Source organism: Oncorhynchus mykiss, chromosome 12 (genome assembly GCF_013265735.2).
Source record: "Oncorhynchus mykiss isolate Arlee chromosome 12, USDA_OmykA_1.1, whole genome shotgun sequence".
Taxonomy (NCBI): Eukaryota; Metazoa; Chordata; class Actinopteri; order Salmoniformes; family Salmonidae; genus Oncorhynchus; species Oncorhynchus mykiss.
The window spans coordinates 77,371,081-77,396,735 of record NC_048576.1 but is presented as its reverse complement, the minus strand read 5'-3'; the positions used below and the strand labels follow the sequence as shown (position 1 = coordinate 77,396,735).

Below are 25,655 nucleotides of genomic sequence, written 5' to 3'. Positions count from 1 at the left end.
GTGATAGGGTTTAGAGAGGCTGTAAGAGTCAGTGATAGGGTTTAGAGAGGCTGTAAGAGTCAGTGATAGACTATGAGTGTATGTACCAGTGAGTGGGGAGGGCTTGCAGAGGGTGCTGTACTGGTTGTGTACATAGGGGGTTCCGTGTCTGGAGCTGAAGGCTGAGGAGGAGGCCAGCACCAGCTCTTCCTTGATGAGGCAGGCCTTGGGGTGGTCGTCCGTCAGCTCCAGCAGATGCTGCTCCAGAGAACCTCTCAGCAGGTCACAGCGCTGGGACGACTCACTCAGACCACACTGGGCCTGGGGGGAGAGAGGAGCGAGGGGGTTTACAATGGTGTGTGTGTGTGTGCATTTAAATGTGCCCTAAATGGTGTGTGTGTGTGTGTATGTGTGCATTTAAATGTGCCCTAAATGGTGTGTGTGTGTGCATTAAATGTACGTTCATGTGTGAGATCCATACAGTAGTCTTGTGTGTGAACTCTGACCTCTGACATGGCCTTCTTGTCCTGGACCTTCCCTACTCCCAGCAGCCTCAGCATGTTCTTGGCTCCCTCAGCCATGGCGTGCTCCACACGGTAATGATGCCACAGCTCCTCCACTCGCAGCTCCACCCCACACGTGTCTGGATTACCTGGGGAGAGCGATAACAAACCATTTACTGACTCCTTGGCTTTTTACACATTTTGTTGTTACAGCCTTATTCTAAAATTGATTAAATACATTTTTCCCTCATCAATCTACACACAATACCCCATAATGACAAAGCAAAAGCAGGTTTTTAGAAATGTTTGCAAATGTAAAAAAATATATATAATAATTAAACATGACATTTACGTAAGTATTCAAACTCAGGACTTTGTTGAAGCACCTTTGGCAGTGATTACAGACTCTTGTCTTCTTGGGTATGACGCTACAAGCTTGGCACACCTGGATTTGGAAAGTTTCTCCCATTCTTCTCTGCAGATCCTCTCAAGCTCTGTCAGGTTGGATGGGGAGCGTCGCTGCATAGCTATTTTCAGGTCTCTCCAGAGATGTTCGATCTGGTTCAAGTCCGGGCTCTAGCTGGGCCACTCTGCATTGTCTTGGCTGTGTGCTTAGGGTTGTTGTCCTGTTGGAAGGTGAACCTTGGCCCAAGTCTGAGGGCCTGAGCGCTCTGGAGCAGGTTTTCATCAAGGATCTCTCTGTACTTTGCTCCATTCATCTTTCCCTCGATCCTGACTAGTCTCCTAGTCCCTGCCGCTGAAAAACATCCCCACAGCATGATGCTGCCACCACCATGGTTCACCGTATGGATGGTGCCAGGTTTCCTCCAGACGTGACGCTTGGCATTCAGGCCAAATGTTCAATCTTGGTTTCATCAGACTAGACAATCTTGTTTCTCATGTTCTGAGAGTCCTTTAGGTGCCTTTTGGCAAACTCCAAGTGGGCTGTCATGTGTCTCTTACTGAGGAGTGGCTTCCATCTGGCCACTCTACCATAGAGGCCTGATTGGTGGAGTGCTGCAGAGATGGTTGTCCTTCTGGAAGGTTCTCCCATCTCCACAGAGGAACTCTGAAGCTCTGTCAGAGTGACCATCGGGATCTTGGTCACCTCCCTGACAAAGGCCCTTCTCCCCCAATTTCTCAGTTTGGCTGGGCGGCCAGCTCTAGGAAAAATCTTGGTGGTTCCAAACTTCTTCCATTTAAGAATGATGGAGGCCACTGTTTTCTTAGGGACCTTCAATGCTGCAGAAATGTTTTGGTACCCTTCCCCAGATCTGTGCCTCAACACAATCCTCCTACGGACAATTCCTTCGACCTCATGGCTTGGTTTCTGCTCCGACATGCACGGTCAACTGTGGGACATATATAGACAGGTGTGTGCCTTTCCAAATCATGTCCAATCAATTTAATTTCCCACAGGTGGACTCCAATCAAGTTGTAGAAATATCTCAAGGATGATCAATGGAAACAGGATGCACCTGTGCTCAATTTGGAGTCTCATAGCAAAGGGTCTGAATACTTACGTAAACAAGGTGTTTCTGTCTTTTATTTGTAATACATTTGAAAACATTTCGACGAACCTGTTTTCGGCTTGTCATTATGGAGTATTGTGTAGATTGGGGTTTTGATGGATTTGTGTGAGTCTGTGTGTGTCCTAAGTTAGGGATGGTTCATGACTTATGAGGCTAAATGCCCTGCAACTCTGATCTATTCTTAATCCAACGGAGGGAGGAAGGTAGAGAGAAGAAGGTAGGGAGAGGGAAATAGACAGCAATACATTTAAAGATATGGGCCTAAATCTGTATCTTTACTTCCTGTGCTTTTCTCATCTTCTCACTCTCTTTTTCGTTCTCGCTTTCCATATCTTACTATTTGTTTCCTTATCTTTCTCTCTCCCCTTTTCCCTCTGTCTCTAACCTTGGGTAAAAGAAGCATGACTTTTTGCTGTTGGGCAACATCATGGGGATGCAGGAACATCAATAAGGCCTTAACCTGCGCTCTGTGTGGAAGTGTGTGTGTGTCTGTGTGTGTGTGTGTGTGTGTGTGTGTGTATGTGGTGATCTGTTACCCACACTTCATAAAACATTTAACAATAGATGTACAGATTAGAGACAGACAGACAAAGGGGGATGAACAGACAGTCAGACAGGAAGACAGACAGACAAGCAGGCAGGCAATCAGGCAGGCAGGCAGATATTTACCCTGGATATCTTCATTCTGCTCAGTGGCCTGTATGGCCTTGCGGATCTGCATGCGGATGATGTCGATCTTGGTCTTGCTGTCCTGCAGCATCTGCTGGGCCGCCTGATGCATCTTCTTGTCCTACAAGCGACACCGTACAGTGAGGACAGTGAAATAGCAGACAGCTCACAAATACACATCCCAGCTAACCTTCACTACTCAGAGAAGAATCAGGCTGGGAGAAGATCTGACCAGAGACATGAACTCAGAAGAGTGAGAAAGAGAGATTGTGGAGGGGCTGGCTGTATTGTACATAGGCTACAATAGATGTATATATTAGAGGGGTTAGGTGGTCCAGGTTAGGTGGTCCAGTACCTTGGTGACTCCATTGGCATAAATGGGGATCATCTTCTCTGCTCCCTGTTTACACTTGAGCTCGATGTTGAGCTGGCGCTCCAGAGCCGTGATCCGGTCCTGATTGGCCGAGCAGCTGCGCGCCCCGGGAGACTTGGGGGCATCTGAGGGTCAAAGGTCATGGTATTAACTGACAGTTATTATAATCATTAACAATGGCCAACTTTTTTCTACATTCTACATTTTACATTCTACATTCTACATTTTGTTCGAATCCATCCAATGGTATAAGGCTACACTCCATTCGCTTCATAGTTCCATCCCCGTCAGTGATACCTGTGTTGTTGTCGTCCCCTCCTTTGACCACAATGTAAGCGTCCAGCTCCTGTAACTTAGAGTGCAGGCTGTCCAGTCTGCGGTTGGAGCTGCGGAGCTGGCTGTCCACCTGCTGGGCATTCTTCTTGTCTGTGGTGGCTCTCCTCAGGTTATCTGCTCCTTCCTTGATCTTCAGCTCCTTCCTGATCCAGTCAAATCACAGGGACTTTTCATAAGTTTGTAGCATCACACAATGAGTAGTTAATCAATACATCATAGAAATGATTGAATAGTAAATGAGTAATTAAGTAGTAATGCTAACCTGATCTCCCGGCGGATGTGGTCCCTCGCTCCGTCCAGCCGCTGCTGAATGCTGGAGTCAGAGAAGTCTGAGCTCTGGTCCAGACCCAGCTGCTCCAGCAGTGACAGCCCACCTGGGTCACTCTGACAGGGGGAGAGGAAGAGGAGAGGGGGAGAGACAATGGATAATAGATTAGTATCGGTCAAATACATTGCGACATGTATTGTGCCAAGATGATATTGCAGTGATAGCAGAGAGACATAGACAAAGGTCTGCAGTATTTCCTCTCTGGGAAAAAGGCCTAATTAGGGGTTTTGGAGGAGTGGAGGTGCAGGGGACTAGGTTGCGTTCACCTTTGACACCAGATGTCTCCCACACAACCCTGTAGGTCAGAAGGTTTAACTGAGCAGCACTAAACTGGCTGCAAACATTAGGATAGACAGGAGCATTTATCTGTACACGGAAAATAAAGAAAGTGAGAGAGAGAGAGAGAGAGAGAGAGAGAGAAAGAGAGAGAGAGAAAGAGAGTGAGAAAGAGAGAGAAAGAGAGTGAGAAAGAGAGAGAGAGAGAGAGAGAGAGAAAGAGAGTGAGAAAGAGAGAGAAAGAGAGTGAGAAAGAGAGAGAGAGAGAGAGAGAGAGAGAGAGAGAGAAAGAGCAGGCTAATGTTCCAATGGGTCCCAGAGGCAGGTGCCCAAACCAAAGAGCCCAACATTTCAGCTCACATCCTGTGTGACTGCAGTGCAGCAAAGAGTAAAAATAATGTAGATCCATGGCTAGAGTACAGTGCCTTGCGAAAGTATTTGGCCCCCTTGAACTTTGCGACCTTTTGCAACATTTCAGGCTTAAAACATAAAGATATAAAACTGTATTTTTTTGTGAAGAATCAACAACAAGTGGGACACAATCATGAAGTGGAACGACATTTATTGGATATTTCAAACTTTTTTAACAAATCAAAAACTGAAAAATTGGGCGTGCAAAATTATTCAGCCCCCTTAAATTAATACTTTGTAGCGCCACCTTTTGCTGCGATTACAGCTGTAAGTCGCTTGGGGTATGTCTCTATCAGTTTTGCACATCGAGAGACTGACATTTTTTCCCATTCCTCCTTGCAAAACAGCTCGAGCTCAGTGAGGTTGGATGGAGAGCATTTGTGAACAGCAGTTTTCAGTTCTTTCCACAGATTCTCGATTGGATTCAGGTCTGGACTTTGACTTGGCCATTCTAACACCTGGATATGTTTATTTTTGAACCATTCCATTGTAGATTTTGCTTTATGTTTTGGATCATTGTCGTGTTGGAAGACAAATCTCCGTCCCAGTCTCAGGTCTTTTGCAGACTCCATCAGGTTTTCTTCCAGAATGGTCCTGTATTTGGCTCCATCCATCTTCCCATCAATTTTAACCATCTTCCCTGTCCCTGCTGAAGAAAAGCAGGCCCAAACCATGATGCTGCCACCACCATGTTTGACAGTGGGGATGATGTGTTCAGGGTGATGAGCTGTGTTGCTTTTACGCCAAACATAACGTTTTGCATTGTTGCCAAAAAGTTCAATTTTGGTTTCATCTGACCAGAGCACCTTCTTCCACATGTTTGGTGTGTCTCCCAGGTGGCTTGTGGCAAAATTTAAACGACACTTTTTATGGATATCTTTAAGAAATGGCTTTCTTCTTGCCACTCTTCCATAAAGGCCAGATTTGTGCAATATATGACTGATTGTTGTCCTATGGACAGAGTCTCCCACCTCAGCTGTAGATCTCTGCAGTTCATCCAGAGTGATCATGGGCCTCTTGGCTGCATCTCTGATCAGTCTTCTCCTTGTATAAGCTGAAAGTTTAGAGGGACGGCCAGGTCTTGGTAGATTTGCAGTGGTCTGATACTCCTTCCATTTCAATATTATCGCTTGCACAGTGCTCCTTGGGATGTTTAAAGCTTGGGAAATCTTTTTGTATCCAAATCCGGCTTTAAACTTCTTTAAAACAGTATCTCGGACCTGCCTGGTGTGTTCCTTGTTCTTCATGATGCTCTCTGCGCTTTCGACGGACCTCTGAGACTATCACAGTGCAGGTGCATTTATACGGAGACTTGATTACACACAGGTGGATTGTATTTATCATCATTAGTCATTTAGGTCAACATTGGATCATTCAGAGATCCTCACTGAACTTCTGGAGAGAGTTTGCTGCACTGAAAGTAAAGGGGCTGAATAATTTTGCACGCTCAATTTTTCAGTTTTTGATTTGTTAAAAAAGTTTGAAATATCCAATAAATGTCGTTCCACTTCATGATTGTGTCCCACTTGTTGTTGATTCTTCACAAAAAAATACAGTTTTATATCTTTATGTTTGAAGCCTGAAATGTGGGAAAAGGTCGCAAAATTCAAGGGGGCCGAATACTTTCGCAAGGCACTGTAGATATAACAGAGGCCAAGACAGCAACAGAAAGGGACAGACGGAGTCAGTGACTTAAAAAGCAGTTGTGACAGAGAGAGGAGCAGTCACTGCGAGGTGAGTGCTTCCCTTCAGAAAACTGAGTCTCTAAGAGCAGCAGAGTGAGACTGAGACGTTAAATGAGTCAAGGTCTGAGTGCTCACGTCCCCTCCTGATGGTAACCAGATCAGAGCAGATTAGTGCAGCATTAATATAGACTAAAATCTATCAGGGCTTGTTCCTGCTCAGGGCCACTGATTCACACAGACACACTGTCAGCACGCCAGCTCTCAGCAAGCCACATAGAAACAGATACAGCACACAAACACACATGACAGTGTGATAGACATTAGGTACAAATACAGACATACATGCATGTAACGGTATTGCATGCATATAAGCACATTTGCGTGCATGCACTCACATACACACACACACACACACACACACACACACAAACCGACATGCAACACTATCACAGTAAATCCCCAACAGCAGACATTAAAAACAATAAAACAGAGACAGCTCATTATTAGAGTTGAACAGAGCCCACATCCTTCAACATGGAGAGACAGACAGACAGACAGACAGACAGACAGACAGACAGACAGACAGACAGACAGACAGACAGACAGACAGACAGAGCAGTCCCAGTCCCTCCTCTCTCATAACGACTGACTGACTGCTGTAGGCCACTCAGAGACCTGGCTCCAGCCTGCAGATCTGATTACAGCAGCGTCCCTATTGGCCTGTTCAGCGCCACGCCAGGCATAACAGAGCAGAGCCCGGCTCCTACCAGGCAGACTCTCATTAGAACCATAATCCTTCTGCAATACAGTACAATACAGCAGGCTGCAGCCAAGCCAGCCCTTGTGGCCAAGCCCAGCTATTGGGCCTTTGAGGGCTACTTACACAGGCTATTAAACAGGAAACCTTCCACAACAACAGTGCAGAGTAGTCATGGTAATCTGGGAATATTTCTCATAGCGGACCTGATGGCCTAATGTTGTGTCAAATGGCGCACTGAAATGTTTGGCTATTTGTTGTGAAGGAACACAGCGATAGATATACAGGTGAAATAAACTCAGCTAAAAAAGAAACGTCCTCTCACTGTCAACTGCGTTTATTTTCAGCAAACTTAAATAAAACTTGTAAACTTGTAAATATTTGTATGAACATAACAAGATTCATCAACTGAGACATAAACTGAACAAGTTCCACAGACATGTGACTAACAGAAATGGAATCATGTGTCCCTGAACAAAGGGGGGGTCAAAATCAAAAGTAACAGTCAGTATCTGGTGTGGCCACCAGCTGCATTAAGTACTACAGTGCATCTCCTCCTCATGGACTGTACCAGATTTGCCAGTACTTGCTTTGAGATGTTACCCCACTCTTCCACCAAGGCACCTGCAAGTTCCCGGACATTTCTGGGGGGAATGGCCCTTGCCTTCACCCTCCGATCCAACAGGTCCCAGACGTGCTCAAAGGAATTGAGATCCAGGCTCTTCGCTGGCCATTGCAGAACACTGACATTCCTTGCAGGAAATCACGCACAGAACGAGCGGTATGGCTGGTGGCATTTTCATGCTGGAGGGTCATGTCAGGATCAGCCTGCAGGAAGGGTACCACATGAGGGAGGAGGATGTCCCTGTAACGCACAGCGTTGAGATTGCCAGCAATGACAACAAGCTCAGTCAGATGATGCTGTGACACACCGCCCCAGACCATGACGGACCCTCCACCTCCAAATCGATCCAGCTCCAGAGTACAGGCCTTGGTGTAACGCTGATTCCTTCGACGATGAACGCGAATCCGACCATCACCCCTGGTGAGACAAAACCGCGACTCATCGGTGAAGAGCACTTTTTGCCAGTCCTGTCTGGTCCAGCGACGGTGGGTTTGTGCCCATAGCCGACGTTGTTGCCGGTGATGTCTGGTGAGGACCTGCCTTACAACAGGCCTACAAGCCCTCAGTCCAGCCTCTCTCAGCCTATTGCGGACAGTCTGAGCACTGATGGAGGGATTGTGCGTTCCTGGTGTAACTCGGGCAGTTGTTGTTGCCATCCTGTACCTGTCTCGCAGGTGTGATGTTCAGATGTACCGATCCTGTGCAGGTGTTGTTACACGTGGTCTGCCACTGCGAGGATGATCAGCTGTCCGTCCTGTCTCCCTGTAGCGCTGTCTTAGGCGTCTCACAGTACGGACATTGCAATTTATTGCCCTGGCCACATATCCAGTCCTCATGCCTCCTTGCAGCATACCTAAGGCACATTAATGCAGATGAGCAGGGACCCTGGGCATATTTATTTTTGTGTTTTTCAGAGTCAGTAGAAAGGCCTCTTTAGTGTCCTAAGTTTTCATAACTGTGACCTTAATTGCCTACCTGTTGCTGTTGTAAGCTGTTGGTGTCTTAACGACCGTTCCACAGGTGCATGTTCCTTAATTGTGTATGGTTCATTGAACAAGCATGAGAAACAGTGTTGAAACCCTTTTACAACAAAGATCTGTGAAGTTAGTATTTTTCCAAATGATCTTTGAAAGACAGGGTCCTGAAAAAGGGCTGTTTCTTTTTTTGCTGAGTTTAGTACTGTTGCTATCAACACGATCATAAGTTGTGGGCCAAATGGCCCAGTCAGCTGGAGCGTGGTGTTACTGTCCTAACAAAACCAAGGCTGTAGCTTCATTGTGCTCCCAGCCCTGTCCTTCTCTGCAATAAAATCATCTAGAGATGGAGGTAGAGAACATACAAGGAGAGAGAAAGATGAGGGAGGAATAGAGCCTTGGTAGGACTAAGACAGGAAGAACACCCACTTGTTGAGCAGAACTGAGACACACACACACACAACACACTAGTTTGACACACACACTCATCTTAAAATGAACAGCTACTAATAGTGAGGCAGGAGGTGAGCAACAGTGGCACAGAGGAGAGAAGAATAGCAGAGACAACAACATAAGAGGAAGGAGGAAAGGGCCGGACCATTAACCATGTGACTCACTACTATATATTTATTGCCATTTAGCAATGCCCTCCAGTGGAACAATACCGAGAAATTGAATAGAGGCAGTTCTCCACTCATATGGGTCTGAAAACAATGCGACAATACTAAAAGCAGCCCCGACATGAGTCATCAGAAATGGCATGGACTGAGAAGGAAGTGAACATGAAGCAGAAAGCGGAGAGGAAACTCACAAACACACTGTAGTGTGGAAGGCAACCATGTTGTATGGTGCCCAGACAGAGTGTGCCTACCGAAGACTCGGCGTCCCCCTGGTCCTGTTCAGTGTGAGTGGGGTGGTCTGCAGCTGTGTGCTCCCCTGGGCAGTCCGCCAAAGCTCCCTCGCTGGCCATGGCCCACCCTGGCTCTCTCTGTGTTGCCCAACCCCTCCCCTCTGCCCAGTTACACACTCTCACACCAGAACCGCCACTCAAAGTACAGAGAGCTATTCCTGCCTCCTCAAATCCGGGATGTGCTTCCTTCCCGCCAGGAATCAAAAGAGACTCAATCTGAAGCGAATGAGCGAGGAAGAGGTAGGAAGAGAGAGAGCGACACAGCCCCACCCCCACCCCCACCCCCAACCCACTGCTTCCTGTTCTGCTCTCTAGCCTAGAGAGAGAGCGAGAAACTAACAGTAACACTACAGAAACACACACAGAGGAGAGTGGTGTGGTTTTGTAAGCGAGTGAGCAATGCCACTTTGCTTCCTGCTGTTGGCTAGTCTTAGCATAGCGACAGGCTGCTGTGATAGACACTGATCACATCAAACACACTGCCAGATGCTGTGTCTGTTTCAAGTTTCAAGTTTCATTAGTCGGGATACACCTGGTGTACACCGTCCAAAGAAATGCTCACTTGCAGGTTAATTCCGGACAATGCAACAATAAGAAATAATAAAAGATAAGAATAGGAATAGAAAGTAAATGGCTCAGTAGAATAGAATAAACATTTTAGCATAAGTATAATACAGGAAGGTACAATTTAGTGTCCAATATTTATACATGTTTGGGGAAGGGGGGATTCAGGGACAAGTGTTTAAATTATGCAGTATGGCAATCATAACAAGAGTCTGGTAGCAGCAGTTGTGAAGTGTGTGTAGAATGGATGGAAATATGTGTGTGTGTGTGTGTGTGTGTGTGTGTGTGTGTGTGTGTGTGTGTGTGTGAGAGAGCCAGTTCAAGTGTTCAACAGTCTGATGGCTTGTAGATAGAAACTGTCTCTGAGCCTGTTGGTATCAGATCTCATGCTCCGGTACGTCTGCCTGATGGTAAGGGAGTGAACAGCTCATGACTGGGGTGTGTGGGGTCCTTGATGATGCTGCGGACCTTCCTCAGGCACCGTTTCGAGTAGATGTCCTGGATGGGTGGGAGCACGGTGATGTACAGTGCGTTCAGAAAGTATTCAGACCCCTTGACCTTTTCCACATTTTGTTATGTTACAGCCTTATTTTAAAATGGATTACCTTTCTTTTTTCCTCATCAATCTACACACAATACCCCATAATAACAAAACAAAAACGGGTTTTTAGATTTTTGTTTATACCTTATTTACATAAGTATTCAGACCCTTTGCTATGAGACTCGAAATTGAGCTCAGGTGCATCCTGCTTCCATTGATCATCCTTGAGATGTTTTTACAATTTGATGAGGTCGAAGGAGTTGCCAGTAGAACTCCAAGACAGAATTGTGTCGAGGCACAGATCTGGGAAAGAGTACCAAAACATTTCTGCAGAATTGAGAGGAGAAGGGCCTTGGTCAGGGAGGTGTTTCACTGTGGAGATGGGAGAACCTTCCAGAAGGACAACTCGTAGAGACGGAAGCCACTCCTCAGTAAAAGGCACGACAGCCCACTTGGATATTGCCAAAAAGCACCTAAAGAACTCTGGCCATGTGAAACAAGATTCTCTGGTCTGATGACACCAAGACTGAACACTTTGGCCTGAATGCCAAGCAACACGTCTGGAGGAAATCTGACACCATCCCTACGGTGAAGCATGGTGGTGGCAGCATCATGCTGTGGGGATGTTTGTCAGCGGCAGGGACTGGGAGACTAGTCAGGATCGAGTGAAAGATGAACAGAGCAAAGTACAGAGAGATCCTTGATGAAAACTTGCTTTAGAGCGCTCAGGACCTCAGACTGGGGCGAAGGTTCACCTTCCAACAGGACAACAACGCCAAGCACACAGCCAAGACAAATTCAGGAGCGGCTTCGAGTCTCTGACTGTCCTTGAGTGGACCAGCCAGAGCCCGGACTTGAACCCGATCAAACATCTCTGGAGAGACCTGAAAATAGCTGTGCAGCGACACTTCCCATCCAACCTGAGAGCTTGAGAGAATCTGCAGAGAAGAATGGGAGAAACCCCAAATACAGGTGTGCCAAGCTTGTAGCGTCATACCCAAGAAGACTCCGGGCTGTAATCACTGCCAAAGGTGCTTCAACAAAGTACTGAGTAAAAGGTCTGAATACTTATGTATTTTTATTTGTAATAAATTTGCAAGCATTTTTAAAAACCTGCTTTTGCTTTGTCATTATGGGTATTTGTGTGTAGATTGATGAGGGGAAAAACTGTTTAATACATTTTAGAATAAGGCTGTAACATAACAAAATGTGTAAAAAGCCAAGGGGTCTGAATACTTTCCGAATGCACTGTACTGGGCCATCTTCACCACCCGCTGAAGGGCCTTGCTGTCATTGGACGGAGATAATCCTGTAACAGGTCGTGATGCAACCAGTGTGTGTGTGTTCATTTGGGGGAGAGGTGAGAGGCACAGAAGACGTGGGGAGCACAGCTGAGTGAAAACAGTCAAAGGCCAAGATATTACAACCAGGGAACCACAAAAAGCTTTCAAATCCGTCACTGAAAAAGCAGTCATACATAGTTAATTACACCTAATAATAAAAGCTAAGGGAATCAATAGCTATTCTTGTCATTTGTCCAAACAGGGGAACATTGACACATAGCAGTTGTTGTATGTATCATGTTACAACAGAAGCATGTTGGTCATAAATAGCATCAGGCCACATGGAGAAGAACACCCATGGAGAGAAACAGAGGCACAGCTGCTTCACAGAACAGGGAACAGGAAGTGGAACTAAACCATGTCACAGGGTTTGTATCATGAGAGTGAGAGGGAGGGAGGATTAGGGATGCAAAATGGGAACTTACAATAAATTCCCTGGTTTTCACGAAATCCCAGTTGGAGGATTCTGGAATCAGGAGGGAATAAGCAGGAAATCCAGAATCTTCCAAACAGGATTTCTGGAAAACCAGGGAATTTCTTGAAAGTTCCCGGAATTGTGCAACCCTAGGGCTAAAAATCATATCCCGATTTCTTTCCAAATGCTTATATAATTGTGTTTTATGACTATTGCACATTTTATAAAACACAGACTAGATAATATAACAGTATTTGGCTAAAATGCTGCTAGCGGTACGTGGTAATGACAAACTGAGCATGAATTTTTCAGAATCAATGTTAGAACTGTCTGCTCTCTGCACAATTTAAGTAGTTGAGACATAAAAATGTTATCGTTAAAGGTTAACTTATCCCCTATTACAATAAAATAATGTCTCAATGTGTCCATATGACCAATTCTGTTGGACCAAACCTCAAATGAAAACAGCGAGTTGAAACCGCTTGTCAGAGGAAGACGTGATCTCTCAACTTTGTTGGTGTGAGGGGCGGGGGAGGGGCTTGGTGTGTGTAAACAGAGAGGAAGAGGCGACGCGAGAGGTTTCACTCTCGGCAAAATCTGTCCAAAATAAGCCCAATGCGTGTAAATGGGAAGGTGCACACAGCACAGAAGGCGCGAAGGAGACAAGATCAAAAACACAACAAGAGAACAGGCGGACTTAAACACACAAAAAATACAAAAAAACTAAATTCTTGAGATACAGGAATTTCGAATATTGTGCAAAAACATACATTTGAATGAATAAAATAGATTTGATATATTGCCCAGCCCTACTAGAAAGGCTGAATAACCATAACAAACAGGTAAAGTTTACAGACAAACAGCAGTGAGAGGAGTGACCCAGCAGAACAGCCAGAGTGTCCATGTTGCCTCCAGCCTCTTCCTGTCAGTGACTGATTCAGTGAGGTTGTGTCAGTCTGAAGTCCTGACTCAGAGGCTACCCTAGGTCACCTTCAGAATGGCTCACAGCCATGTCAGACCAGGCACACACTGTCAAAACACGTTCTCTCTCATAAACACACAGATGTACACACAACACACACACACACACACACACACACACATACAGGACAGCCTACTCAGTAACAGGGCAAATGCTGCCCATCACCACAGAGGAAGTGAAAGTGTCCCATAGAATGACTTCCTATAGAGAGGAATGTATGTATGTATGTATGTATGTATGTATGTGACATGCAACACACAAGACAGCCATAGAGAGAAAGAAACAAGAAAATGGGAGTCACCCTCATCCCTCTCCCTCTTCTCTCTCACCATCTTCCTCTCTCCCATCATCCCTCAGGCAGTCTATCTGCCATGCTGTGGCTGGGCCCCAGTGTGTAGTAGCTCCTCTCAGCTCGATGTAGCCATTGACTGAAAGCCATCCCTTTGATGAAGTTAATGGCCTGACTGCCGGTTTGCAGCGCCTGCCTCTATAAATAAACATAAAGCCCATCTCATTGACTTTAAGGGAAGCACTCTTGTCTATCTGTGCCACTTCCCTCCCAACTCCCTCCCTCACACCTGTGATGCTTGGTGATGCATAAGCAAATATCAATAATGACAATGACAGGGAAATGAGAAAGCATAGTGCTGCTGCTTAACTGATAGACTATGAGGTACTAATGTATAAGTCATTATCATTTAATAACAATGTCCTTTCCGACTCAGTCATGTGTGCTCTGATGGGATATTTTGGGGGAAGAGAAATGAAGGATGGGGGAACTGCTGGGGGATTGGCAGTTCCAGGAACAAGCTGGAGGATGACGATGACATGTTTTGGAGTTGGGGTCATGGGTTAAACCAGAAGCAATGTGAAGCCACTGTGTGGGAGTGGATGTTCAGACAGGTGACAGACAGTGACCTGTAAATGACCCATCAAGGTCTTCCTAGAGAAAGCTGTCAAAAGCACAGAGAGGTGTACAACAAGGGTCAGGTGTGCTGATAGTGATTGCCCCCGAGGGAGAGAGAATGAACATGGTGTTGTGCTATAAGTGTCAGAGGATGAGAAACAGTGACCTCTGGGGTCAGCAGAGAACATCGGCACTCATGAGCATCACCACAAGTTCCTAAAAAACGAAGCGATAGAGATTGCGAGAAAGTAAAGGTGAGGAGAGAACGAGTGTTTAAAACAGGACAGAACTCTCTCAATATCACTATTATCCATCAATTTCATGGCTAGTGACTACACTCTGTCGTGTAATCACAAGTGATTTTGTTGCCAAAATTATATCAGTGAGGTATTATGTCTGATAGTGTGTTCTCCCTTTGCACTGTCATCTAGAGACCCAGACAGTGACAGAATGAGGGAGCGTCATCTAGAGACCCCGACAGTGACAGAATGAGGGAGCGAGAGAGCGAGAGAGAGAGAGCGAAAGGTTCCAGGGAAACAGGAGAGATATGTGAGGTTGTCTGAATTCCCCTCACATCCTCTCATCTCCACACAGCCCCATTCAGCAGGCAGCAGGCATGCAGTGGCTGGGATGTGGGTTAAGAGGGCCTGGTGGGGAGCAACAGTGAATTCCAATTACCACTCACTCCCCTCCTCCCTCCTCCCCTTGATGTGCTGCTTAACCACTGTTCACAGCAGACAAACACATCACATCGAGAGAGCTATCACTCAGATAATGAATATACACACCAACTGAAGAGTTGTGAATACAACAGCATGGAAGTCCATGTCAGTGGAAACGTAGAGAGTAGTGAGGCTGAGGGTGGAGAATCAACGCTCCCAGTGGCGGAGTTGGAGCACAGAGTGTACAAAACAGTTAGAGGGGTGTCATTACTGTTGTGTACAGAAATTGTAGAGCATTGTTATCAATGCTCTACTGAACCCACCTGCACAAAGCAGCACATAGCAAACAAAGTTGGTGACCTACAACAGTCATCCTGAATATGGTCATGACACAGAGCAGAGGGAGAATTACTGAGGTGCTTTATGGGACAATAGCCTAGTGGTTAGAGCGTTGGACTAGTAGCCGAAAGGTTTCATGTTCAAGTCCCCGAGCTGACAAGGTACAAATCTGTTGTTCTGCCCCTGAACAGGCAGTTAACCCACTGTTCCTAGGCTGTCATTGAAATTAAGAATTTGTTCTTAACTGACTTGCCTAGTTTAATAAAGGTTCAAAAAAAGAAGGCTATGCTAGTGCACTGTACTTATGAAAGTGGCCTCCTCCTAATCCTTATATACCAGTGGAAAGTTACCCTAAGAAATTGTCCAAGACTCCAGCCACCCTAGTCATAGACTGTTCTCTTTGCTACCGCACGGCAAGTGGTGCCGGAGCGCCAAGTCTAAGTCCAAGAGGCTTCTAAACAGCGCCATAAGACTCCTGAACATCTAATCAAATGGCCACCCAGACTATTTGCATGGCCCTCCTCTTTTACACCGCTGCTACTCTCTGTTGTTACCATCTATGCATAGTCACTTTAATAACTCTACCTACATGTACATGTTACCTCAACTAACCGTTGCCCCCGCGCATTGACTCTGTACCAGTACCCCCCTGTATATAGTCTCCACATTGACTCTGTACCAGTACCCCCCTGTATATAGTCTCCACATTGACTCTGTACCAGTACCCCCCTGTATATAGTCTCCACATTGACTCTGTACCAGTACCCCCCTGTATATAGTCTCCACATTGACTCTGTACCAGTACCCCCCTGTATATAGTCTCCACATTGACTCTGTACCAGTACCCCCCTGTATATAGTCTCCACATTGACTCTGTACCAGTACCCCCTGTATATAGCCTCCACATTGACTCTGTACCAGTACCCCCTGTATATAGTCTCCACATTGACTCTGTACCGGTACCCCCTGTATATAGTCTCCACATTGACTCTGTACCAGTACCCCCCTGTATATAGTCTCGCTACTGTTATTTTACTGCTGTTCTTTAATTCATTGTTATTTTATTTCTTATTCGTATCTGTATTTTTTTTAAACTATATTGTTGGTTAGGGGCTCGTAAGTAAGCATTTCACTATAAGGCATGGTATTCTGTTGTATTCGGCGCATGTGACTAATACAATTTGATTTGATTTGATGGTTTAGGTGAGATTGTATAATTAAGCCTCCGAATCGGCATGTTGAACTTTGTATGTTTTGGACTTTTTCTGTTTGTATAAAAAATACTGTATAATAGAGGATGTCCAAACTCTGTGTCAATAAATAGTCAACTTTAACCTGTAAGTATGACTGGAGATTATGTGTGTGTGCGTGTGGGCATGTTTAACTATACTTATGGGGACCAGAAGTCCCCACAGGTATAGTAAACAAACAAAAAGCTAACCAACTGGGGACATTTTGTTAGTCCCCACTAGGTCAAATGCTATTTCTATGGGGTTTAGTGTTGAGGTTACAATTAGGTTTAGGGTTAAGAGCTAGGGTTAGGTTTAGAGTTATGGTTAAGTTTTGGGGTTAAGGTTAGAGTAAGACTAAGAGTCAGAGTTAGAGGTTAGAGTTAGTTAGAGGTTAGAGTTTAGAGTTAGAGGTTAGAGTAAGAGGTTAAAGTAAGAGTTAGAGGTTAGAGTTAATTAGAGTTTAGAGCTAGAGTAAGAGGTTAGAGATAGAGGTTGGAGTTAGAGGTTAGAGTAAGAGTTAGAGGTTAGAGTTAGAGTTTAGAGTTAGAGGTTAGAGTAAGAGGTTAGAGTAAGAGTTAGAGGTTAGAGTTAATTAGAGTTTAGAGCTAGAGTTAGAGATTAGAGTTAGAGGTTAGAGATTAGAGTAAGAGTGAGAGGTTAGAGTTTAGAGCTAGAGTTAGAGGTTAGAGTAAGAGGTTAGAGATAGAGGTTAGAATTAGAGGTTAGAGTTAGAGGTTAGAGTAAGAGGTTAGAGTTAGAGGTTAGAGATTAGAGTAAGAGTTAGAGGTTAGAGTTAGAGGTTAGAGTGAGAGTTAGAGGTTAGAGTTAGTTAGAGTTAGAGTTAGAGGTTAGAGTTAGAGGTTAGAGATTAGAGTAAGAGTAAGAGTTAGAGGTTAGAGTTAGTTAGAGTTAGAGGTTAGAGTAAGACAGGGGTGTCAAAGTCAAATGGACGGAGGGCCAAATAAAAAAATCAGCTACAAGACGAGGGCCGGACTGTTCGAATGTTCATTGAAAAAATTTTAAATGACGCATATAGTCTAGTGAACCTAATTGAACCTACTGAAAACCTAACAAATATATTACAATATGATCAGATAAATAAAGCAATATTTTCTTATGGCTCTGTCAGTAATCTTTAATTTTCAACAGACACAAAAGACAAATTTCCTTTATATAAATATCCCCATAACATGAACATTAAATGAAAGAAACCGGTATTCAAGGCACCATCAGTAGACTATATTTTCTATTTTAGCAAAAGTGGGCTAAATTTACTTCAAAGAAAAAACAATAATAGCAATTTTCTATCATCCACTCAACTGAAATATTTTTAAAATATAATTGGATTGAAATACAAAAAAATAAAGTGCAAAAATCTATTAATCAAAAACAACACTTTGTTTAAGGAGAAGTAACATGCAGTGAAAACAAATATTAAATTTTAACTTTTAAACTTGAACTGAGTAAAAACTCTAAATATGTGATTGCACAGTAATGTTCACTTGTTTGAGGTTGAGGGTGATACTTGGTGGTGTCCCATCTTTTCCACAAGTTCATCAATGTTCGGGGTAAGGCTCTGAGCTGAAGAAATCCTCAGAATTGAGTGGAGGTGTTCAGCAGTAAGTCGACTTCTGTGTGATGTTTTGTTCAGGTTCATCAAAGAAAACAGTTGTTCACACAGGTATGTGCTGCCAAACATAGACAATGTTTGAGCAGCCTGGATGCGCAGCTGGGGCATTGTGCCGGGGAGGAAACGGGCAAACTCCGCAGCACCCACTGCCGCATATTTTTCCCTCAGTGCATCATTGCATTGGAGGTCAATCAACTCCATTTGGAGGTTTGGTGGTGAGCTTTCCACGTCAACAGCAAATGGGTTACCGAGCAGTTCCAACCTGCTTTTTTGTGCTTCAAAGTCAGCAAATCGGCGTCGAAAGTCAGTGGTAAGCATACCTATTTTATCAGCCAACTGTGTGCTCGGGAACGCACTGGTAGAGAGCTTCTCTTTCATGGTCTGGCAGCTGGGAAAGTGGCTCAAATTTTCTTTCCGCATCTGCGTCTCCCACAGTCAGTTTGGTTTTAAATGCCTTCACTGTACTGTACATATCAGAGATGACACGATCCCGACCCTGCAGCTGCAAGTTTATTGCATTCAGATGACTCGTAATGTCACACAGAAAAGCCATTTCACACAGAAACATTTCGTCTCGGAGTTGTGTTGTGTCTTTCCCTTTGCTGTCCAAGAATAGACAAATCTCCTCACGAAGCTCGAAACATCTTTGAAGCACCTTTCCCTGGCTTAGCCATCGCACCTCTGTGTGATAAGGCAAATCACCATGCTCCGTTTCTAACTCCGTCAGAAATGCCTTGAACTGGCGGTGATTCAAACCTTTGGCTCTGATAAAGTTAACTGTGCGCGTGATGATGCTCATTACATGCTCCATTTTCAAGGCTTTACCGCACAACGCTTCCTGGTGTATGATACAATGATAAGCTGTCAGCTCACCTGTCGCGTTTTCCTCTTGCATCTTTTCCCGTATCTTCGCCACCAGTCCGCTCCTGTGTCCACACATCGCAGGTGCTCCGTCGGTTGTCAAACCCACAAGTTTTTCCCAAGGCAGCTCCATCTCATTTACACATCTTGACACCTCTTCATACAAATCATGCCCCGTAGTTGTGCCATGCATAGGACGTAAAGCCAAAAACTCCTCTGTCACGCTTAGGCTGGAGTCCACTCCGCGGATGAAAATTGACAACTGGGCAATGTCAGAAATGTCGGTGCTCTCATCCACAGCCAAGGAATATGCAATAAAATCTTTTCCCTTTTTCACAAGCTGCTCTTTTAGATTGATGGACAACTGGTCTACTCTCTCGGCAATGGTGTTTCTGCTCAGACTCACATTTAAAAAGAGTTGCCTTTTTTCTGGGCAAACTTCGTCACAAACTTTAATCATGCAGTTTTTGATGAAATCCCCCTCCGTAAATGGCCGGGCTGATTTAGCGATCTCTTCTGCCAAAATAAAACTGGCCTTGACAGCAGCCTGGCCTTGTGATTTGGCTTTTTTGAACAGAGCCTGTCGAGATTTGAGGCCTCGTTTTAATTCCTCTGCCTTTTGTAGCCTTTGTTCCATGTCCATATTCTTGTTTTTGTCCGCGTGTTTCGTTTCATAATGTCGTCTCAGATTATACTCTTTCAGTACCGCCACACTTTCTCCACACAGAAGACACACAGGTTTTCCAGCTACCTTCGTGAACATATACTCCGACTCCCACCTTGTTTGAAACCCCCGGTTCTCAGTATCCACCTTCCGTTTTGCCATTTTTGATGGGTATCTGAAAGTTAATTTTACTGTGATGCTGACGACTGCTGTGCCAATAAATATTGAAATGAAGCAGCCTACTGCTCGGTGCGTCACCTTTGCATTGTGGGAAATGTAGTATTGGTGCGTGTAAAAGATCTGCGGGCTGCCGGCTTGCTGCGGGCCGGTTCTAATAATAAATCAAGATCATCCCAGGGGCCGTAAAAAACCTTCTTGCGGGCCGGATGTGGCCCGCGGGCCTTGACTCTGACATATGTGGAGTAAGAGGTTAGAGTAAGAGTTAGAGGTTAGAGTAAGAGGTTAGAGTAAGAGTTAGAGTTTAGAGGTAGAGGTTAGAGTGAGAGGTTAGAGTAAGAGTTAGAGGTTAGAGTTAGAGGTTAGAGTAAGAGGTTAGAGTAAGAGTTAGAGTTTAGAGTTAGTTAGAGTTTAGAGTTAGAGTTAGAGATTAGAGGTTAGAGGTAGAGGTTAGAATTAGAGGTTAGAGTTCAGTTAGGGAAAATAGGATTTTGAATGGGATTGAATTTTGTGTCCCCACAAGGTTAGTTGTACAAGACTGTGAGTGTATGTGTGTGCCAGGAGTGCCCGGTCCACAGCTGGGGAAGAGTCTATCCCCATGAAAAGCAGCATTGTGGAGGGGTCCATCTTCTCAAGCGACTTCAATAAATGCTTATGTGTTTGTGTTGCTGATTCTGTCCATTGTGAGAACCACCACAATCAGTCTCTCTGTTCAGGCCTCAGAGGGTTGAAGACTGCATTTCCAAACAACATCCAAAGGGAAGTACAAATGTGTCTCTCTGTGTCCCACTCATGTAGAGCAGTGGATGGAGAATTCTGACGTTACCAGGGAATCATTTATTCATTTATTTAGACTACTTTGTTATCAATGCTCTACTGAACCCACCTGCACAAAGCAGCACATTGCAAACACAGTTGGTGACCTACAACAGTCATCCTGAATATGGTCGTGACACAGAGCAGAGGGAGAATTACTGAGGTGCTTTATGGGACAATAGATTCACAGCCATGTTAACTGATGCCATTCCTTTGATCTCATCTTGTCAGCAGCTTAGATCATGGTGAAAGACACAGAGACAGAGAGCGAGGGACACAGAGAGCGAGAGACACAGAGACAGAGAGCGAGAGAAACTCCTGGCCCATGGGGTTGTGTAGGTCTCTGTGCTTTGACTCCGGGGAAATTGGGGCTCCAAGCTGTGTGACTCCTGGCTCTGACTCAAATGGTCTGGCGTGGGGATTTCCGCAGTGAGCCTGTCCAGGGTCGATAGCTACATCCTCCCACTCACTAAGGCCCAGTGGGGGGCAGGGAAAGAGAGAGAGAGAGAGAGAGAGAGAGAGAGAGAGAGAGAGAGAGAGAGAAAGAGGGAGAGGGAAAAGAGAGAGAGAGAGAAAGAGGGAGAAAGAGAGGGAGAGTGAGTGAGAGAGAGAGAAAGGTCTGAATGACTGACTGAGAACCATGCTGTGTTAGACTGTGAACTCCACTCCACAAACACAGCCTCAGGACAGTGGTGCATGAAAACAAACAGGGAAGGGAGTGATTTTCCAGGAGACCGATTCAAATCTGCCACAGCTCAGCCGTGACTAATGACCCACTCAGGGCGTCTGCCTGTGACTGTGCCTGTATACCACGTAAATAACTCAAAATCTATGTTTGTGTGTTTGTTAGAGAGAGAGAGAGAGAGAGAGAGAGAGAGAGAGAGAGAGAGAGAGAGAGAGAGAGAGAGAGAGAGAGAGAGAGAGAGAGAGAGAGAGAGAGAGAGAGAGAGAGAAAGAGAGAGAGAGAGAGAGAGAGAGAGAGAGAGAGAGAGAGAGAGAGAGAGAGAGAGAGAGAGAGAGAGAGAGAAGCAATGCAGCGCTAAGATCTACTTAGATTTTTCTAAATCTTCTTTGAAAACTTTGTTGGTCTAAGGTCTGAGCAGCAACAGTATTGGTTCTCTCTATATCCAGCCCTCTGTCCTCATCTCCCTGTCTCTCTGCCTGGCTCCTGACTTCCACTGATAAGGGCTTCACTGACATGCTTTATAGGTTAGAGCTACAGCTCCCTCACCTAGAGGGGTCAGAGAAAGACGCTGCACACTGCACCGAAAGCTCTGAAAAAAGAATGAATTGGAAACAGATTTTAATGGAAACCGAGAACAGATTAAAAATGATTATGGCAGAAGGGATAAGAGCACGTCCTATAAAGCTGATGATTATCCATCTTTAGTTCTGCTGACGATAATGGCAGGTCCGCAAACAGGAAGGCAAAGACAGCACCAATATGTGTGGCTGTATGTTGTTGACTAACGTTCCCAACTGACTAATGAGCACAGTACTGTTGTGTGTTCAAACAATAAAACAGTCAAGTAGAGCAACGTGCATCATTCCTTACTCACAGTACACTAAGACGGATGCCTAGTCAACAGTGGGAACACCACTTCAAAATACCCTAGTTTCCCCTAGTGTGATTGATGCAAGGTGGGGTACAATCAAGGAGCTAAAATAAGTGAAGGAGTAAACCGATCTGTACAGAGCTATAGTGTGGTTGAGACCCCACAGGAGCAGCAGGAAGGAGAGCTGGAGGGTGGTTACAACTGCCATACCACCGATGGGAAATCACAGCAATTATCAAGATGACAAGTTGCAACGTCAGCTCAATTAGGAATCTAACTCACAACCAAACAGTCATTTACTGTACCCTCCATCCGTCATGTATTTCCCCTCTCTCTACTTTCAACCCCCTCTCTCTCTCTGTCTCTCTCTCTGTCTCTCCAGGCAGTGACTTATTCTAAGCACCATGTTTCAAGGCATGTGAAAAGGACTGCTGTTACATCCTCACCATTTCTACCTGACTCAGTCTGAAAGTCTGTGTTTTAAGAGAATTATGAGAGGTACAGTTGGTCTTGTGCTCTTCTGTTGTTTGACAGCCAGGTAACGTTGCTCTCTCTACTTTTAGACCGAGACTGATAATATATGTTTTTCTTCCTCGGCTCAGATTAATGGCCCCTGGGCAGACAGAACAGACAGCCCACTGTTGGGATGGCAGGGCCGTCGCTGCACCCATCTAGCACTGCGTCTGTGCTCCTCTTACACCCTACACCACTCCCACAGAGCAGACGCTATCACATGACCTCACCGGGAGGCTACCTCATCACCATTACCGTAGGTAACCACAATCAGGTCACTGCATGGGCATGGCCTGGCCTTGCTCTTATCGTCCTAGAACAGACTGACTTGCTCACAGTCTCAGTGGTCACAGCACTGGGGAATGTCTCACCTTCACACCTCAAAATGGTGCCTCCCTCCCAGCCAACGAGCACACCAAAACAATGCTACTCAGCATAGCTTCCATTTGGTGAAGCAGCCACATCCGTTTGCGATATTACAACAACAACGACGTTACTGCAAACCTGTTTCTCCAGAAGAGCACAATATGTACTGCAATTTTTACCATGCTGCACAAATCAATAACAACGGTGGTGGGGCAGCCAGGGGCGCTGTTTCCCCCTACTGCGGATTCTATCTGTAAGCATTGAATGTCAGAATAAACTAAATTCAAACAAAGTCCTTTAGCGACATTGTTTGGGGTTGATCTGTGATAGCCTGTGGTGGCTGTACCCAAGTAATGGAAGCATTTTTGTAGGTTGGTAGTGCCCCTTGACCCATGGAAAACTTCAAAGGTAAGTCAAAAAGCTTGATTATTTTGACCTTGTATTTACTAAAATTATGTGTTACAGAAAAAGATGACTGAATTATGAAAGCTATCCGTTTGCGATTTCAGCACCACAGCTGGGCCAGTCAGTCAGTAAGAATTCTGTCTCTGGCTGGGATTACTAAACCACTGATTACTGCCCATTTCTGGAGATAAAACATTGGCTCCTACATAACTCCAATCAGCAACCTCATTTCCCACTCACTCTAAAATGGTGCTTATGCTTGGCCAATTGGAGTAAAATATGATGCCCCCACATAACATTGTTTCGGGCCTTTCTTCATTGTAACACATTCCTCAATCCTATAACACCACCGCAATCCCATGAGACCCCAGGCCTCAAAACACTCAAAACGTCACTCACAATAACCTGCACAACAACCATCACAACTGCACTGAGCAGTATAGTCACAAACAACAGGTCTGGCTGCCCCATGTCACCGTGGAGGACAGTCTTTCATGATCCATCCATGATCAGGGTGGGTTGGCAGTAAACATAACTAATCCTGTGAGGCAAGCCAGTGGGCATTTAGCCAGCATGGCAGAACAGAGCAGAACTATAGCTGGACTGACAAAGGAACAGCTCTTGTTAAGACTGACTGGATGGGCAAGGTAGGTTTGGCTTTGTGACATGCCCATGGGGACATGGGCTGGGATCATGTATACTAGGGGATTTTCCCCGGGCCGCCTAAGTACAAACAGTCAAAAAAAATGTTATATATATATATATATATATATATACTGAACAAAAATATAAACGCAACGTAAAGTGTTGGTCCCTTGTTTCATGAGCTGAAATAAAAGATCCCAGAAATGTTCCATACGCACAAAAAGCTTCTTTCTCTCAAATTCTGTGCACAAATTTGTTAACATCCCTGTTAGTGAGCAATTCTCCTTTGCCAAGATAATCCATCCACCTGACAGGTGTGGCCTATCAAGAAGCTGATTAAACAGCATGATTTTTACACAGGTGCACCTTGGGCTAGGGACAATAAAAGGCCACTCTAAAATGTGCAGTTTTGTCACAGCAGATGTCTGAAGTTTTGAGGGAGTGTGCAATTAGCATGCTGATTGCAGGAATGTCCACCAGAGAGGTTGCCAGAGAATTGAATGTTTAATTCTCTACCATAAGCCTCCAACGTCATTTTAAAGAATTTGGCAGTACGTCCAACCGTCCTCACACCCACAGACCAAGTGTAGCCACACCAGCCCAGGACCTGGACATCCGGATTCTTCACCTGCGGGATAGTCTGAGACCAGCCAACTGATTAGCTGATGAAACGGAGGAGTATTTCTGTCTGTAATAAAGCCCTTTTCTGGAGAAAAAAACAAATTCTGATTGGCTGGGCCTGGCTCCCCAGTGGGTGGGTCTATGCCCTCCCAGGCCCATGCATGTGTGCGCCCCTGTCCAGTCATGTGAAATACATAGATTAGGGCCTGATGAATTTATTGTCTGATTTCCTTATATGAACTGTAACTCAGTAAAAACCTTGAAATTGGCTATGCCAGATTAAGTGATATGACTATTCTATAAAATAATTTCCCCGTAATTAATATTACCTGATTGAGCTAATCATGTAAATGTAATTAACTAGAGAGTCGGGGCACCACAAAATATTTATAGAGCTGTTATCTTCCAAATAAACTATTAAAGACCTAGTAATATTTTACATCAATAGCAGTCAATATTAATCGTCACCTTAATTCAGTCTCATCTGAAAGTTATAATCAGCAATACAAAATTGGGTTTAATTATTTATTTACTAAATACCTAACTAATCACACAGAATTACACATACACATAATTAATCATAACTTGATTACAAATGACGTCATAAAGGAAAACGTCCCTAGCGGAACAGATATGACAGCTTGTTACACAAAAGAAAAGGGGCTGGATTTGAGTGAAATAAATATTTACTCTGAGCTGCGCTTCGGTAGGTTGGTGGTAGATGGAAGGCCGTGTTGCCAAACCGAGTCTTTTGAAGAATGTCTCTGGTGGTCAATTGGATACGTTGTAGTAACGTTGTTGTGTGGTAGACGGGATACTCTGTCTGTTCCTTCCTAACCCTCGTTTGCAGCTGCTGTTGCTAACTCAACGGCTAGAAGGTATCACTTCTGCAGTGAATAAGAGTTCAAAGTTCATACCATTCGCAACCAAAGCTCATGCTGATGTTGGCTTCGTTCTCTAGTTATTATCTGAACCATTCTGACATCGGACCATCGTCCTCACATCCTCGGAACAAGAGGTTATATTGTCGTCAAGGCTTTATATAGGAAGGGAGAGGA

General features: G+C 44.9%; 1 protein-coding gene across 4 annotated transcripts in view; it reads right to left on the bottom strand.

Moving 5' to 3' along the window:
* The window catches only part of LOC110538283 (serine/threonine-protein kinase N1), a 57,854-nt gene that overhangs the window by 24,190 nt on the left and 8,009 nt on the right, over positions 1 to 25,655 (bottom strand). Inside the window, exons 1-7 of one of the 4 annotated variants that reach the window (XM_021625003.2) lie at positions 13,533 to 13,614; positions 3,655 to 3,776; positions 3,354 to 3,535; positions 3,039 to 3,181; positions 2,684 to 2,804; positions 486 to 631; positions 87 to 300 (exon numbers count right to left, since the gene is read on the bottom strand). In XM_021625003.2, coding sequence (XP_021480678.2) covers positions 87 to 300; positions 486 to 631; positions 2,684 to 2,804; positions 3,039 to 3,181; positions 3,354 to 3,535; positions 3,655 to 3,776; positions 13,533 to 13,553 — 949 coding nt within the window. In that variant the 5' untranslated portion in view covers positions 13,554 to 13,614. Of the gene's footprint in view, positions 1 to 86; positions 301 to 485; positions 632 to 2,683; positions 2,805 to 3,038; positions 3,182 to 3,353; positions 3,536 to 3,654; positions 3,777 to 9,259; positions 9,618 to 13,532; positions 13,615 to 25,655 lie in introns of those variants that run through there. The other 3 variants (XM_036938556.1, XM_021625001.2, XM_021625002.2) reach the window with 3 other exon arrangements.